A 14602-nucleotide genomic window follows, 5' to 3' on the forward strand; every position below is an offset into this window, starting at 1 on the left:
AGCTAAGTATAACCAGTTTTGCTCTATCTACCTATATGGGGTTTTTTTGTTCTTTGTCACCATATCGAGTATGAGCTATTTATTGCAACATTATGCTTTACCATTTTTAAGAGGTCCATAAGTATTTTTGTGATGAGAGGACATCCTTTTACAGCAGGAATTTGTTTAAGCACATCCTTTGGAGTGCTATATGTGTTCCCTGATGAATCCGTCCATAATTGGGACGGCTGAAACGCGTCGGAACGAGCACAGCTTATGAAATAGGTGCTGTGCCTGTATATAATGATATCTCTTGCTGTTTGTTTTTTAAGGTGGTTTTGAGTTGACACTGTTTTGCACTCTTTTCTGTCTTCTGTTTTTTCTCTTTTGTTTCCTCCTGGGCACGTGCAATAAGGAAGGGACTGTCATCGTGGTTGGGGCCACCCTATTAAGGAGGTAGGTTCCCCAAAAGGCAGGGCAAGAGGTTACTAGGGCAGAGAGCAGGGTACACCATCACTCTCCTCTCTTTTCTTTCCTCCATTTTTGATTGTACTTTCTTTCTCTCAGTGCCTGGCCTGCAGCCCCAATCTATTAGTACCCCTTTGGGGGCGTGGGACAAATTTTTCCCGATTTGCATATATGTCCTTTAGGTAACCTCACTGTATATAGAGTACACTAGTGGATGTTTTTGTTTGTCTGTGTGGACCTTTGTCGGATATTTTTAATGAATTATTAAAAGTTAAGTATTAGTTAGTCCTAAGTGGTCCTTGTACGCCGGTGACTAATTTTGATCAGCATATAGCAGCGATCGTCGGCACGGGAGGGGTGAACACACAGCGATCGGGGAAACATCGGGCGTAAGTATACGCCCGTTTGCGTTAAAGCCCACCCTGCGGGGGCGTATACTTACGCCCGATGTCGTTAAGGGGTTAAAAAAACATGATGACAAGTACACTTTAGAGGTTATTCTGAGACTACCACTTACCACCCATCCATAATAGGTGTTAAGTGATTGGTGATGTTTCAGCTGCTGGAAATTCACTGATCACATGAATGGGGGTTCTGAATTCCCCTGTTTGAATGAAGCAGTTTCTGTATGCGCCCTACAACTGTATTCAAACTACGAGTCTGCCAAAGCAGTCTCATCTGTACTCTGTACCCATAATCTGCCTCCCCAAACCACTTGTACCTTCGGATAGCTGCTTTTAATCCAAGATCTGTCCTGGGGTCTGTTCGGCAGGTTATGGGGTTATTGTACTAAAAAACAACTTTTAAACTTGCAGCACTGTGTCAAATTGGCGTGGCCTAGGATGTCTGTGCATTAGGCTTCACCGCCTCTCCGTTCCTCCTCCCCACCCTCTTCACCATTAACAATGCTCCAGGCAGGTTTCTCCTAATCATCACCTGTGTGAACACTGCACATGAGTTGGATCGTTAAGGCACCTGTGCAGTGTTCAGAGAAGTGAGGAATAGAAGAAGTTCTGCCCAGGGGCATTCCTAATGGTGAAGAGGGCAGGGAGGAGGGACGGAGAGGCGGTGCAAGCCTAGGGCATACACTCCAGGCCACGTCAATTTGACACAGGGCTGCAAGTTTAGAAGTTGTTTTTAGGACAGTAACTGCATCACCTGCCGAACGGACCACAGGACAGATCTTGGATTAAAAGCGGCTATCCGATGGTACAAGCAGTTTGGGGAGGGCAGATTGTGGGTACAGAGTCACTTTCAAGCAGTCTCATGGTGTGTGAATGAATCCGTGGTCCGGTATGCATACTGGTGCTCCCTTCACAGAGGGACACTCAGGACCCAGATTTTTGTGATCTGTCAGGGTCGTAGTGGTCAGACTTTCCCCTCCCCCCAATTCCCTTTAGTTTGTAAGTTTATCTTCTGAATCTGTCAAAAATTGTTATTTTGTGAAAACCCTAAAAAAAAATATTTTTGTGTCATAATATTCAGACAGCCATCACTTTTTAGTTTGTTTAGTTCATGGAGCTATGTGTGGACTTGTTTTTTTGTGGGAAAAGTTGTATTTTTTTTATTGATACCATTTTTGGGGGTATGCTCAATAACAATAGTGAAAGCACCAAAATCAAACAGGCTTCACTGAAGGGTCAGTCTAACAATACAATGTAGATTCACACTGTAAATTACCATAGATGGAATGTGAATGGAGAAGAGGCTACTGATGCACTGGGTTTGCAAGGTACTGTTTGAGCAGAAAAGAAGTAGCAGCAGTAATGAGGGGCTTACACTGAGCTACTGTAGCTGCAACTGCTGAGTAGCTTCAGGTAGGGATGATTACATTGTATCAGTGTGGACATACAGCAGTATGTACACTGCTGTTTACAGAAGGGACAGTTGCTCTTTGCTTTATAGGTAATATGAGAGGAGTAAAAAGTCTTGGTTTACCTTCTTGCAACAGTATCCTAAACCCTGTCTCCACTTCCTATAATTTGTCCTACTCTGGTGAGCCAGTCTGACACTGCTTGGATGACAGATGGGGGGAGAGGCTGATGTGGATAAAGTCCACAGGAGGAAACGGATAGGTGATGGTATAACAGGCAAGACAATGACATAAACTATAGACAAGTAGAGTAAATGGTAAAAATGTTTTGGTGTTGGAGAATAGGTAAAGTTATACATATTGGGTGGGTTAAAGTTGCTTGCGCTGTATTCATGTAGTTTACTCATTCCCATTTGGTTCTCTTCTGGTACATTTTTGGTCTAATTCTAATACTTAACAAAGGAAAGAAAAGTTCTTTGCACAAAACTGCATCAGAGTGGCCTTTCAAGCATTTCAATATACTCAACCAGGTGTAGATGTAGGTGGCATTACAAATAGAGATGAGCAAACCTTGAACCAGAACTCTTGGCGTTTGATTAACGATGGCTGAAGAAGTTGGATGCAGCCCTAGAAAGTCCTGGGAAACATGAAAGCAGCCTATGGCTGTATCCATGTTTTCCAGGCAGCCTTAGGGTAACATCCAACGTCCTTAGCTATTGGTAATTAAACTGCTCTGGTGCCAGCTTATTCCACCAATAACAAAGCGGTTGAGCAGTGAAAATCCATCACCCCCAATCCCTATCTCCACCAACATATTCTGTTGGTGGATAGTTGGGCAGCCCCCATACACCTTATTCTGATGGCCGAGTATGAAATATACAGTATGATTCTTGTCTTTAGTCTTGTGTGTCATGACACACCATTTTACCATGCTGCTAAGGACAATAGTGACCATCGATTAGATAGCTTGACTTTAAATGGGTGCATGTATATCATGATCAGTTGTCAAGATCTATTTGTTTGCCTGCCTGTATGTGTCTTCTCTGGCTTTAAAAGCCTCTTATTGAATATCTTACTCTAAGAACCAATACCAAAAGAAAAGCATGGCTAGATGCAATCTCATGACATCTGGCCAAAGAAATAAATCAATAATTATGGATCCTACTCAAATGCACTACAAATATACACTTACAAAAGGATCCACTACAAGTGGTATGTATAAAGTATCATATGTGTCACCCAGATGAAGCAGACATAGCAAAACGGGTCAGGGCAGCATTCGCCTCGGTCTGGGTGAGTTCATTTTATTATGTGATGCTTTTTATTTATGGTTTGGCAGGGATTGCATGTATTTGAGGGATGAATAATAAAATGTCATATATTATACACACTGCTTTTAGTGGATCTGTACAGGTGTAAATATATGAATAGATATAGGTTTAAGAGGACAAGACCATTTATAGTGCATGTGTCCATAGCTTTTAGGTTTTAATTTTGTATATATACATTTGATATGATATATTCATTTTTGTGCAGAGCATTTTTGGCTGCTAAGTTGTAGCTTTCATTTGCACATGTGTACATATATGTCCCATCCCTTTTGTTTGTGTCTTGTATACAGTACTTTGTAACTTACATGGTATGAGAAGGGTTTGACCTTCATCAGTTCCAAATCTAAACCTGATTAAGCAGCTTTTAGTAGTTGCTGCTGGAGAAAATGTAATTATGCAGCTGATCTCATTGAAATGAAGTTTGTAAATTCAAGCCATATGAGCCTTATGATAAATGAGGTTCTCCTCCATGCTTTATTATCAATATAAATAAATGTAATCAAAAGATTAACATTTGCAACACTTATATGCATGGCTACTAGGCATGGTTAATCTTTATTAACAAAGATAATTTTGTTCTTGAAATTTTGTTTAGCCATTTCCGTGCTCACATTATCACATCATAACTTCTGATGCCTTGTATACCAGGGTAACTTCTGAGTAGGAGTATAATAAGTATAGAGAAAAACTGTAGTGGCCTTATCATAATGCCTGTGAAATGCTAATGATGAATAGCGTATTTGTAGTAACAGAACAGTGCATTTGGAAGATCTTCAGACCCTTTACCTTTTTGGGGTTTAGATTTGGGGATTTACTGCAATTCTTTGCAGATCCTTTAAGGCTCTGTCAGGTTAGATGGGGACTGTTGATATTGTGTTTTCCCAAAAATAAAATACCCTCCTAAAATAAGACACCCCAACTACCCTATCCTCTAGCCTAAAGTAAGGCATCCCCCCGAAAATAAGGCACCCCCTACTCTAAACTAGGGCACCCAACGAAAGTAAGACACCCCCCAAAATTAAGCCCGCCTGTTGCCACCCGCCACCACCCAGGAATCACCTAATCCCCTCGTGGACCTCCAGGGGCGGCACAGCAGGCATACTGGTCCATGGCCCCCACGTCCTCCATGTGTCCTGACACGCTGCCACTGCCACCAATTGCGCACTTGGTCACAGCTGGGGGAAGAGAAATAAGACATCCCTCGAAAATAAGTGTCTGTGAGTGAAAAAAAATATAAGGCACTTTTTTATTTTTTTGGGAAACATGGTAGAGGCCATCTTCTTTACTTGTCCAATGTGATGTCAATATTTTGCTACAGAAAAAATTCCAATTATAATTCATTCATAGGCCTGATTTATACATCTATAGAGCTGTCGGCAGCCACAAACTCACAGCTATGGACAGCACTATGCATGTGCATCCTTAACCACCTGCATTAGTACCAAACAAATAGAGAATCGATGGAACTATGGGCTGCACAATGGCTTGCCCCTCTCCTCTGTTTAATTTTTTTTTTTTTTTTTACAGGAAGGGTCGTGGCCCCAACATGGACCTGTAACACCTGCAGTGTGTGTATAGGGCTATAGAAATTAATGGGTCCTTATTCTGTCCACATTTGCAGGTTCGCAAGTGTGAACAGAAGAAACTAAGGTATCAAAGGAGCTATACTGTCATACATGCACTAGGTGGACTTTTTTTTTAGGGTCACAATGGTTGCACCTGCTTCTTGTCATAGCCTACATTGATCTTTCTTTACGTTTGTCCTGAATCATAGGAGATTCTGTCACGAACTATAAGTTCTTTCTCGATAAACCCTGTAGGCAAGACTCTTAAATCTGAAATTCACATCCCCATATTCACTTGTTCATCTCTGACAGATTGGTGTGTTTTCACATTAGGATTTTCACTCTCTGAGTTGTGAAGTGGTGGAAGGTGCCATTTAAATGTCAAGGAGTTTTTAACAAGTTGCAATGTTCCTAATTGTTTAAAGTGAGCGTTATCCCTTAAATGTTGGAGAGAAGGTTTGTAGTGTAATTTCCCCAAAGAAAGCGGTTTTACTTTATTTCAGAACCCAGATCCTATCCCAGGTTAATACTGACATGTTTAGTGACACATTCTGATTTTGAAATCAAACTATACAATATACATACAATTTAGATATAAACTTTTCTGCACTGTGTTCCCTGTTGTCAAAAGAATATTGTGCAGATCCAAATTTCCATTTACACCTTAAGGCTATGTTCACACAATGCCTTCTTTGGCTGTTTTTCAGTTGTCTTTTTGGATGGACGTCTTTTGAGACAAAAATAGGGCCATGTTATGAACATTACTGCCATAATTTGCATTAATATCTGTGTATTTTTGTCTCAAAACAGGCAACAAAAGACATTTTGTGAACATAGCCTAAAGGTGTTATAGGGCATATATGTCAAAATTTACAGCTGTTATGATTACACTGAACTGACAACTTTGTTCCCCAAAGAAGCATTATCAAGGGAAACTACTGCCTGAAGCAAGGGAAAAACCCTGCCTGGGGGTTGTTCCTAATGATGAGGGGGGTGGGAGGAAGAAAGGAGAGGCGTTGCAGACCTGGGGCAGAGACACTTTAGATCACACCACTTTGATTCACCTGCTACAGATTAAAAGGTAATTATTTGCTCTAACTAAGAGCCCTTTTACACGGAAAGATTATCTGATAGATTATCTGCCAAAGGTTTGAAGCTAAAGCCAGGAATGGACTATAAACAGAGAACAGGTAATAAAGGAAAGCCTGAGATTTCTCCTCTTTTCAAATCCACTCCTGGTTTTGGCTTCAAATCTTTGGCAGATAACCTGTCAGATAATCTTTCCGTGTAAAAGGGCCCTAAGGCACTGGGCACATTTCAAAAGACACATCCGGTAAGGATTTAGTCTAATCAAACAGACGGTACCAGTGGGTTGTTGGATACAGAGTCACTTTAATAGATTACAACTAATTATAACTTCAGGCACTAAAATACAATAATATTGTTCATTTAAAAGCTTTCGTTTAAAAAAATATATATATTTGTCTACTAGGGTAGAGCTCCCACCAACACTAGTGTACAATTTGTACTAAGAATTACTAAGAAGTATTACCTTCTTTAGTTACAGTTTATAAAAAATTGTGACTGCTTGACCTATGCTCGTAGTAGCATTAAATAGTAATAAGAATGCAAGATGCCAAATATATCCTACAACTTGATTGGTTCTACTGTCAACAAATAATTAAAGGGGTAATCCAGTGAAATGTTGTTGTTGTTTTTTTTTTCTTTCAAATCAACTGGTATCAAAAGTTATATAGATTTGTAATTTACTTTCATTCAAAAATCTCCAGTCTTCCAGTACTTATCAGCTGCAGAAAGTGGTATATTCTTTCCAGTCTGACATGGTGCTCTCTGCTGCTACCTCTGTCCTTGACAGGAACTTTAACAGAGCAGCAAATGTTTTCGTTTGGGGATTTGCTACTGATCTGCACAGTTCCTGTCATGGTAAGAAGTGGCAGCAGAGGGCACTGTGTCAACTGGCAGGATAACCACTTCTTGCTGAACATACAGCAGCTGATAAGTACTGGAAAACTGGAGATTTTTCAATAGAAGTAAATTACAAATCTATAAAGGGGTTGTCTGGGACAAAGTAATATTTTACTATGATGCCGGGGCTGAGGGGGACATGTCAGTAACATATAGTTACCTGTCCCCTTCTGCTGCCAGGTCCCGGGCAGCCCATTCTTTGTCACTGTCAGTGATTTCAAAACATTTGGTGACATGCCATAACTTGCAGTGGAGGAGAGCGGGTGGCCTGGGTTCCGGCAGCATAATGAGACAGGTAAGTATATGTCACTGACCTGTCCCCCACAGCATCTGCAGCTAGTAAAATATCATTTTATCTCAGACAACCCCTTTCAATATTATTCACTTCACCAGTCAATGATTTTAACCCTTTAAGACACCGTGATGTACGGTTATGACTCGAGGCCTCTTTATTCCCTGCTAAGAGCGATCTCTATTTCCGACTATTTTAACTGTTTAAATGCTGCTGTCACTTCTCATCACATCGACTCACAGTGATTCAATCACAGGAAGATGTTCCATTGTATAGGCAGGCAGAGACTCTGCTAGGCCTTGGTTGCTATCGTGGCTTGGTGATTGTTACAAACTTTCTTCAGCAGCCTGTAGTAATCGAGTGCCAAATCATGGATCAGTTCTGTACATATGAACGAGCTGAACTGGACAGGAAACCTTTCAACCTGTCCTTCATTTTATAAAACCTGGCCCAAGAACAGGACTTATCAAAGACTCTAGCAAGTCATGTCTTGCTAAGTATGGCCAGCTACCCTGGATTTCACAGGTCACCCAGCTTTCCTTGGATGAGTTGTGACCTCTTTGTGAACTTTCATTACTTTCTTTGTCATGTATCTAGCTAGCTAGCTATTTTAATTTTTATCCTGAGGAGTAAATATGTGAATTGGTTTCATCTCTCTCAGCTAATTATCTGAAATGTGATTAAGAACAGTATTTGCAGTACAGATGGTGCCTATTTATCAAAGTACAGTTTATATTTTCTGATGTTCTTGCTTTCTGAGTTACATTTAGCCAAGTTAATAATGATCTTCAAATCTGTGAGAGCTCATATATTTGGGGGTTTTTAGTATTTCATTTCTCTACATATTATATAGACATCACAGAAACCACTGACTAAACTTTTATTGACATGAAAGCAGTTTGGTCAAGAGGGATTATTGGGAAACTAGGCACAGCGATTTGGCTGTGCTGGCTAACTACCACGATTTCTGGCTGCTATCAGAGTGGGTTCAGGGCACAACCCCTCTCTGAATCCCCCACACACAGCAGGACGTGCTGGCTCATCCTTTTGCGGAAAGGGGTTAACATTGTTTGTTTGTGCCTAAATACATGTATAAGTGTAGCACTCAGTAATATTTATTATAGTGTTATTCCTTCCCTAGTAGTTGATATTTTTGTAACCTGTATCTCGCTTGCTTTTCTTCTCTTGAAGGTCATATCAGGACAGAGCTCACTTCCGGCAGCTGCAGAACAGAATATAACTTCAGCTATGAAGGTAATAAGTCTTATTGGTTGTTTCATATCACAATAGTTAATTAATAATAAATAAAAGCTTTTTTTAATGAAAAAGTGTGCATTACCTAAAAACAGTGCTTAAAAACAGTATAACTAATGATTACACCCAGTCACTGAAAATTTTTTCTGATGGTCTATTTTTGTAAAATAATTTTAGCACATTATTATGGAACGCAATATCTTGCCTATACTGTTTAAGCAGCATATATGTTGTATGTGATATTTATGTGATATGCTTTACAGCAAGCTACATTGACTACGATACAATGAACAACTAAGTCTTTGTACTGAATTTTTAACTCTTTTTAATTGATAAAAGTTGCCAGAGATTACTGTAAAAGAAAAGATAATTTCACACCAATGTGAACAAGTGGTGTAACAAAACAGCAAGCCTCGTAGAGCTCAAAATATGATGCCAAGAAACATACAATTAGCAAGATAACACTTGCAAATAGGGAAATAATACTTCACCGCTAAAATTAACCGATATCCATAATTCCTGAGATGAAGGGTAAAAACAAGGGGGTTAGGGGCTATAAAGGAGGGGGAAAAAAGGGGGGGGGGGAGACACACGAGTGAAGGCTAAAGGAGTAAAAAATAAGTATGAGGGCATGGTGCCAGGCTTGTAGTCAGGCCAGGCTACGCACGTCTTGTTATATTTTAAGTGGGCCCAAGGCACCCTGTGTGTGTATAAATATTTATATGTCCTAACTGTCTAAAATTTTATAGTGTGCTTTGATATTTTCAGAAAATTATCATTTATTGCTCTGTAAAAGGCCGAGAGAGATACCCTCTGTGGTGTCGACTTGGAGGACTTGGACAAGGATATCCTTAAAGGTGTTAAGCCCTCCATCCCAACTAGAAAATTGGAGTTTGTTCTAGGCTATCCTCAGACATTTTCCCTGCAAAGCAAAATGAATAAAAGCCGAATTAAGCCTGTTTACAGCTTTATGTTTAAGTCGTAGAGGTATTGTTTTAGAGCTTGGAGAAACGTATAATATTTATTAGATGAAAGCATCTCATTAGCAATAAAGGCAGATGAAACCAGCGCTTCAACGCAGCAATTATCTTGTCAAATAGTGGTGGATAGTTCAAACTGTGTAAAGAGTGAGGGTCCCTCCCCATTTAATGCCCAGATATGTAACATAAAATTTATTTGTGTGCTCACCCATGCCTCAAGAGACCCAGAAGATTCATGGTTAAGGTTTGCCCAGCTCCACTATTTCACTTTTAAGGGGATTTTATATCTTGAGAAGATACTTAAAGAGGTTGTCCAACATTTTCTTCTTATTGGAAATGTGAATAATTTGTAATCTGTCCCTTTCCCTTTTTTCGCCTCTGTGTCCCTGGGCGTCCTCTAATGCTGCTTTTTGTGTTTGTTTACATAAAGAACTTCCAGGTCACAGGGGTCAGCAGTGACATCACAGCTCTGCAAGCCTGTAGCTCCACCCCCTCCTCTCTGAATCTAGCTCCACCCACTCTACCTATAGGAAGGAAATGTCTGTATTACTACAAGTGCCTTTTGAGCAGCATGGTGGCTCAGTATCTGCCAGTTACTTATGTTATCAAATCAACTAGTTTTTTCACACTTTTATCTGTAGTGGGACTACAAACACCAGCACACATGTACATGATAGGAGTTGTAGTCCTGGATTACATATACACTACAGTAGCCATCCTACAGGTGGGCGGTGTCTCAATGAGCCAGGATTCTGTTATAAGTTTACCTCAGCAAGAAATAGAATGGTGCCTGACATGAGGTGAAGTCTCCTCTCTTCTCTCCATATTACAGACAGCAGCAGCACTGACCTAACACTCACATCTTTAGGCCCCGTTCCCACTGAGCAAAACTGGCGGAATGCCGTTAGCCTCCCGCTCATAATGGAAGTCTATGGGAGGTGCGCGCTCCTGCTCTGTCCGCGCTGAAGAATGAACAAATAGAAGTGTATGTAGAATATGCAACACCCACAGAGGTCAATGCAATGCTAGTTTATTGAAAAATCCCGGACAACCCCTTTAAGTGCTCAATTATTTCTAGCACCTAGTCTGATTCAGGGTCGGACATAAAAAGCAGGACATCGTCTGTGAAAAAGGGTAATTTCTACTTTTTTGTTCTGTATTAATATTCCTTTATATACTGTATATATGGCACGAGCCAGGGGTTCTAGTGCTAAATTAAATAGGAGTGGGGAAAAAGGGGACACCCCTGTCTAATTCTCTTTTCTAGTTTGATAGCATCTGAAAGCATATTCACATTATGAATTTGTGCAAGTGGGTCCTTGTAAAGAACTTACAAGGTGCGAAAGTGTCCTACTATCCCACATTTGTCTAGCACAACTCCAAAGCAGTCCTATCAAATATTGTCGAAAGCTTTTCTGCATCTAGTGCAAGTAAGATAGGGTTTTCCGTTGGCCTGAGATGGTGCCACACCCTGTCAAAGACTACAAGCACCTATACAAATATTGGCTACTGCTGCACAGTTCCTGATAAAGCCCACCTAAGACAGGTGGATAAGTTGAGGCATAATGTCACTAAGTCTGTCTGCCAGAATTTTGGCCACTAATTTAAGGTCTTGGTCTATTAAGGGGATAGGACGATGAGATGAGGAGCTCAGGGGATCTTTCTGTGGTTTGAGCAGCAGCTTAATATAAGCTACAATTTGGCGTGAGGACTGCATTCACCTTTTGCAGAAGTGCACTGAAGTATTTCGTTAAGTTAGGGACAGTTCTTTTCTTTGATGGCTTTGTAAAATTCCCCTGGATAACCAGACCCTGTTCTTTGTATGGGAAACATTTATAAACATGCTCTGTGACCCCTATAAAATTCTGAATATATAATACAAGTGTGGTTTAAGTTCACCAGGATAAGAGCCTCTTTTATAAAATAGCACAGAGGTTGTTGTCATGAGACAACTTGACAACTAACCCTAGCCCCTTCAACTGGAAAAATACTAGAAGCATTATTCTCTACTTGCCTATTAATCTCCTTGTTGATTTAGTATTCCACTTATCCCTACTTGTTTTGATTAGAATTGTGGGCATTAATTGTTCCAACTGGCATATTATTCTTGTAATCTAGAAAAAGATTTACTAATATTCTTACTATAGAAAGTTTAGAGTCCCCTGTCTCCAAAGCATAGGGTACTGCCAGGATTTCTCAATCTTAAAGGCTCTAATGTCTGTTAATCTGGCAAATCAGGCAAATCAATACATTAAATCATACTCAAACAATAAAAAAATGCACTAAGAAGGAGTTAGTGGAATCGAATAGAATGCTTTGTGGGCATGAAGGTATATGCTTTTGGCCCACAGGTATTACAGTAGGAACTGTAGCTCTGGGCACACCCACATAGTTTGCCGAAGCTGATTTCACATTGGTCCCATAAATTTTTGACTCTCCACCAGATCCTGGCCATTCACACATCTTCCACAAAGACTTGGGCTTGAGAAAAGTCTGGGAGGACCAAAATGTTGCCTACCTCAGAATTTTTTTTTTCTGTATTATCTGGTTGGAACTAAGGAACGTACAGTATTGTTATTAAATATTTTTACTTTATCTGCAAATCATGAAGCATGCCATGGTTTTCCTACTTGTTCTAGTGAGGTTGAGGAACCCATCTCAACTGAGCACCTACTTTGGATGAGGAGTGCAGTTACAAATCTTCTATACTACTATGCTTATCAAAGTAACATAGAAAAGTATGGTAGTGGGACTGCTGGCAAGCCTTTCGCTTTACATTTGGTTACACCCATGAGAGAATGTCTTATTCTACTCTCTTAGAATGTCCAGGGGCTCGAAGACACTACTAAGTGCACTGTGGTTTTTTATTGCATTAAAGGAGAAGTCCTACGAAATCATCAGCATGGAATATTCCTCCATGGAATATCTGACCTGGGAGGTAATCAATCTGGGCCGTTCACAGCCTAGTTCGCCTTGTGGATGTACCCTCACATAACCACTGTTCCCAACTTCAACAGTTTGGTTAAAATGGTCTAGATTACCAATAGTTTGTCAAAATGACCATTCTGCATTTCGCACTCCCTCTCAAAGTCCTTCAACTGGGCAAAAAAAACGCACGTCTGGCCGGCTAGAATCTCTCTCCTAGAAGTACACTACCAAAAAGTAGCCCCTAAGAGTATTTTTTTTGTCTAGTGTCTAGTCAGACCCACCAGACACCTCTAATCATGACATCTGTCATTTCTATTCGGGGGCACTATTTATTTATTTATTTGCCAATGAGGTTTCAATAGCAGTATATTTCAGTTTATAAAGTACTGCATATCATATATATTTTTTTTTTAATAATAATAGTTATATAATAAATATTATATGTAATAATCATATATTTTAGGTAAAATAGGTTGTTCCGGTATTTTAAAGGAGAAGGTTTTTCTTTTAAAGTTTATTAAACTTAAGACTTTCAAACAGGGACCAATACCCTTTGATTGGAATATCTCTGACAATTACTTTTATTATAAAGATGATTTGTCATGCCCTTTACTATTATATTCTTGTGTCCTAATTTCCATACTGGTCTCTTTTATTTATCAGACTATTGATAATCTTATGGGAAGTGCTGTACAGCCTCTAATAAATTCAGTGGGTGACTCCATTGAAGCCATTATCATAACCATGCACCAGGAAGACTTTTCAGGGTAAGTTTTTTTTTCTGTCCATTTTTCGTTATTTGTATTCAATTCCAAAGCTTTCATGATACAAGTCTGGAAATCTTGTTCCCTCTGTTTACATTGCATTTCTAAAAACAAACACATTTATATAAAATATGAACATAATTTTTGTGCTTTCTTGTTTTTTTGAGAGTAACAGCTGAATGTAGTGCTAAGCAAGCATCAAGCATAAACATGTAGCTTAGTCATATATACAGTAAGTGTTATTCACACTCAGACTACAAACTCAGGAGGGAAAATGGGGGAGAGGTGGTAACAAGAAAAGATACAATACTTAATATAGATGTAAAACAGTAGAGATAAATATAGGAATCATGTTATATAAGCAGCAAATATAACAGTGAATTATTTATGGATTGAAAAGAGAATACAAAGTATTGAGCACACCAGGGATTACTTGAGATTTAGATGAGCTATAGCGTTATCCTGATTCATCTGAACATCCAACATTTATCTGAACATCCAACATTTTTCGCCAATTTAACAGGTGGGTATAGTTTTGTTTTGTTTTTTTACTGTATAACAGTCCCAAATGGTGAAAAAAATGTTTAAATGAGATTGGTTAAACAAATGTATGTGATGTTTTTTTTTTAAGGCATTGTTGTGTTCATATGTTTTTCTTGTTCACAGCATCTTAGAGGTTCCAACTTTTTTATTTTCAACTTTAGCCTGTATTTTTATCTGTTCATAGGCAAACCCTGCAGGCCCAAGCTAAATCCACATAATTTTCTTAGCTGTAATTTTGTTTTGTTTTTGTAGTCTGACTTTGCAGTTGCATTTGCAGCTTTTTTTTGCTTCTGAGATGCTTTTGCAGACATTTTTCGTTCGTACTCTTTAAGACAAGTATTTCCATAGACATCCTTGCTTTTCAGCATTGCAGATGAGGACTCTGTGCTGTTCTTTACCTATGTGACAGGGCAGCAAACTTAAAGGGGGATTCCCCCCAAGAGCTAAATAAAATGAAATGCTCCCAAACCTAGCTGGTCTTGCTCACCAAGTCCCCCTGAGCATATTCAGCTGTCTCCCATTTTCTATCTTGCTGACACCATTTCTGGGTTACAAGTTATTCTAGAAGCGGTCTATATCCAAGATTGCACCGGCTGGGAAACAACATTTCCCATCATGCAGTGCTTCTACCCGATGTGGTCCATGCGTGTACCCGCCCCCTTAAGTTTCATTTCTGCCTTCTGCTGGTCATTACAACAT

General features: G+C 39.6%; 1 protein-coding gene across 1 annotated transcript in view; it reads left to right on the forward strand.

Annotated features, from left to right (window-relative positions):
• COG5 (component of oligomeric golgi complex 5) overlaps window positions 1-14602 on the forward strand; it is a 225643-nt gene that overhangs the window by 178100 nt on the left and 32941 nt on the right. The window contains exons 16-17 of the mRNA XM_069977427.1: window positions 8626-8688; window positions 13260-13363. Of these exons, the coding sequence (XP_069833528.1) occupies window positions 8626-8688; window positions 13260-13363 (167 nt within the window). The remainder of the gene's footprint in view (window positions 1-8625; window positions 8689-13259; window positions 13364-14602) is intronic.

Source organism: Dendropsophus ebraccatus, chromosome 1 (assembly GCF_027789765.1).
Source record: "Dendropsophus ebraccatus isolate aDenEbr1 chromosome 1, aDenEbr1.pat, whole genome shotgun sequence".
Lineage (NCBI taxonomy): Eukaryota > Metazoa > Chordata > Amphibia > Anura > Hylidae > Dendropsophus > Dendropsophus ebraccatus.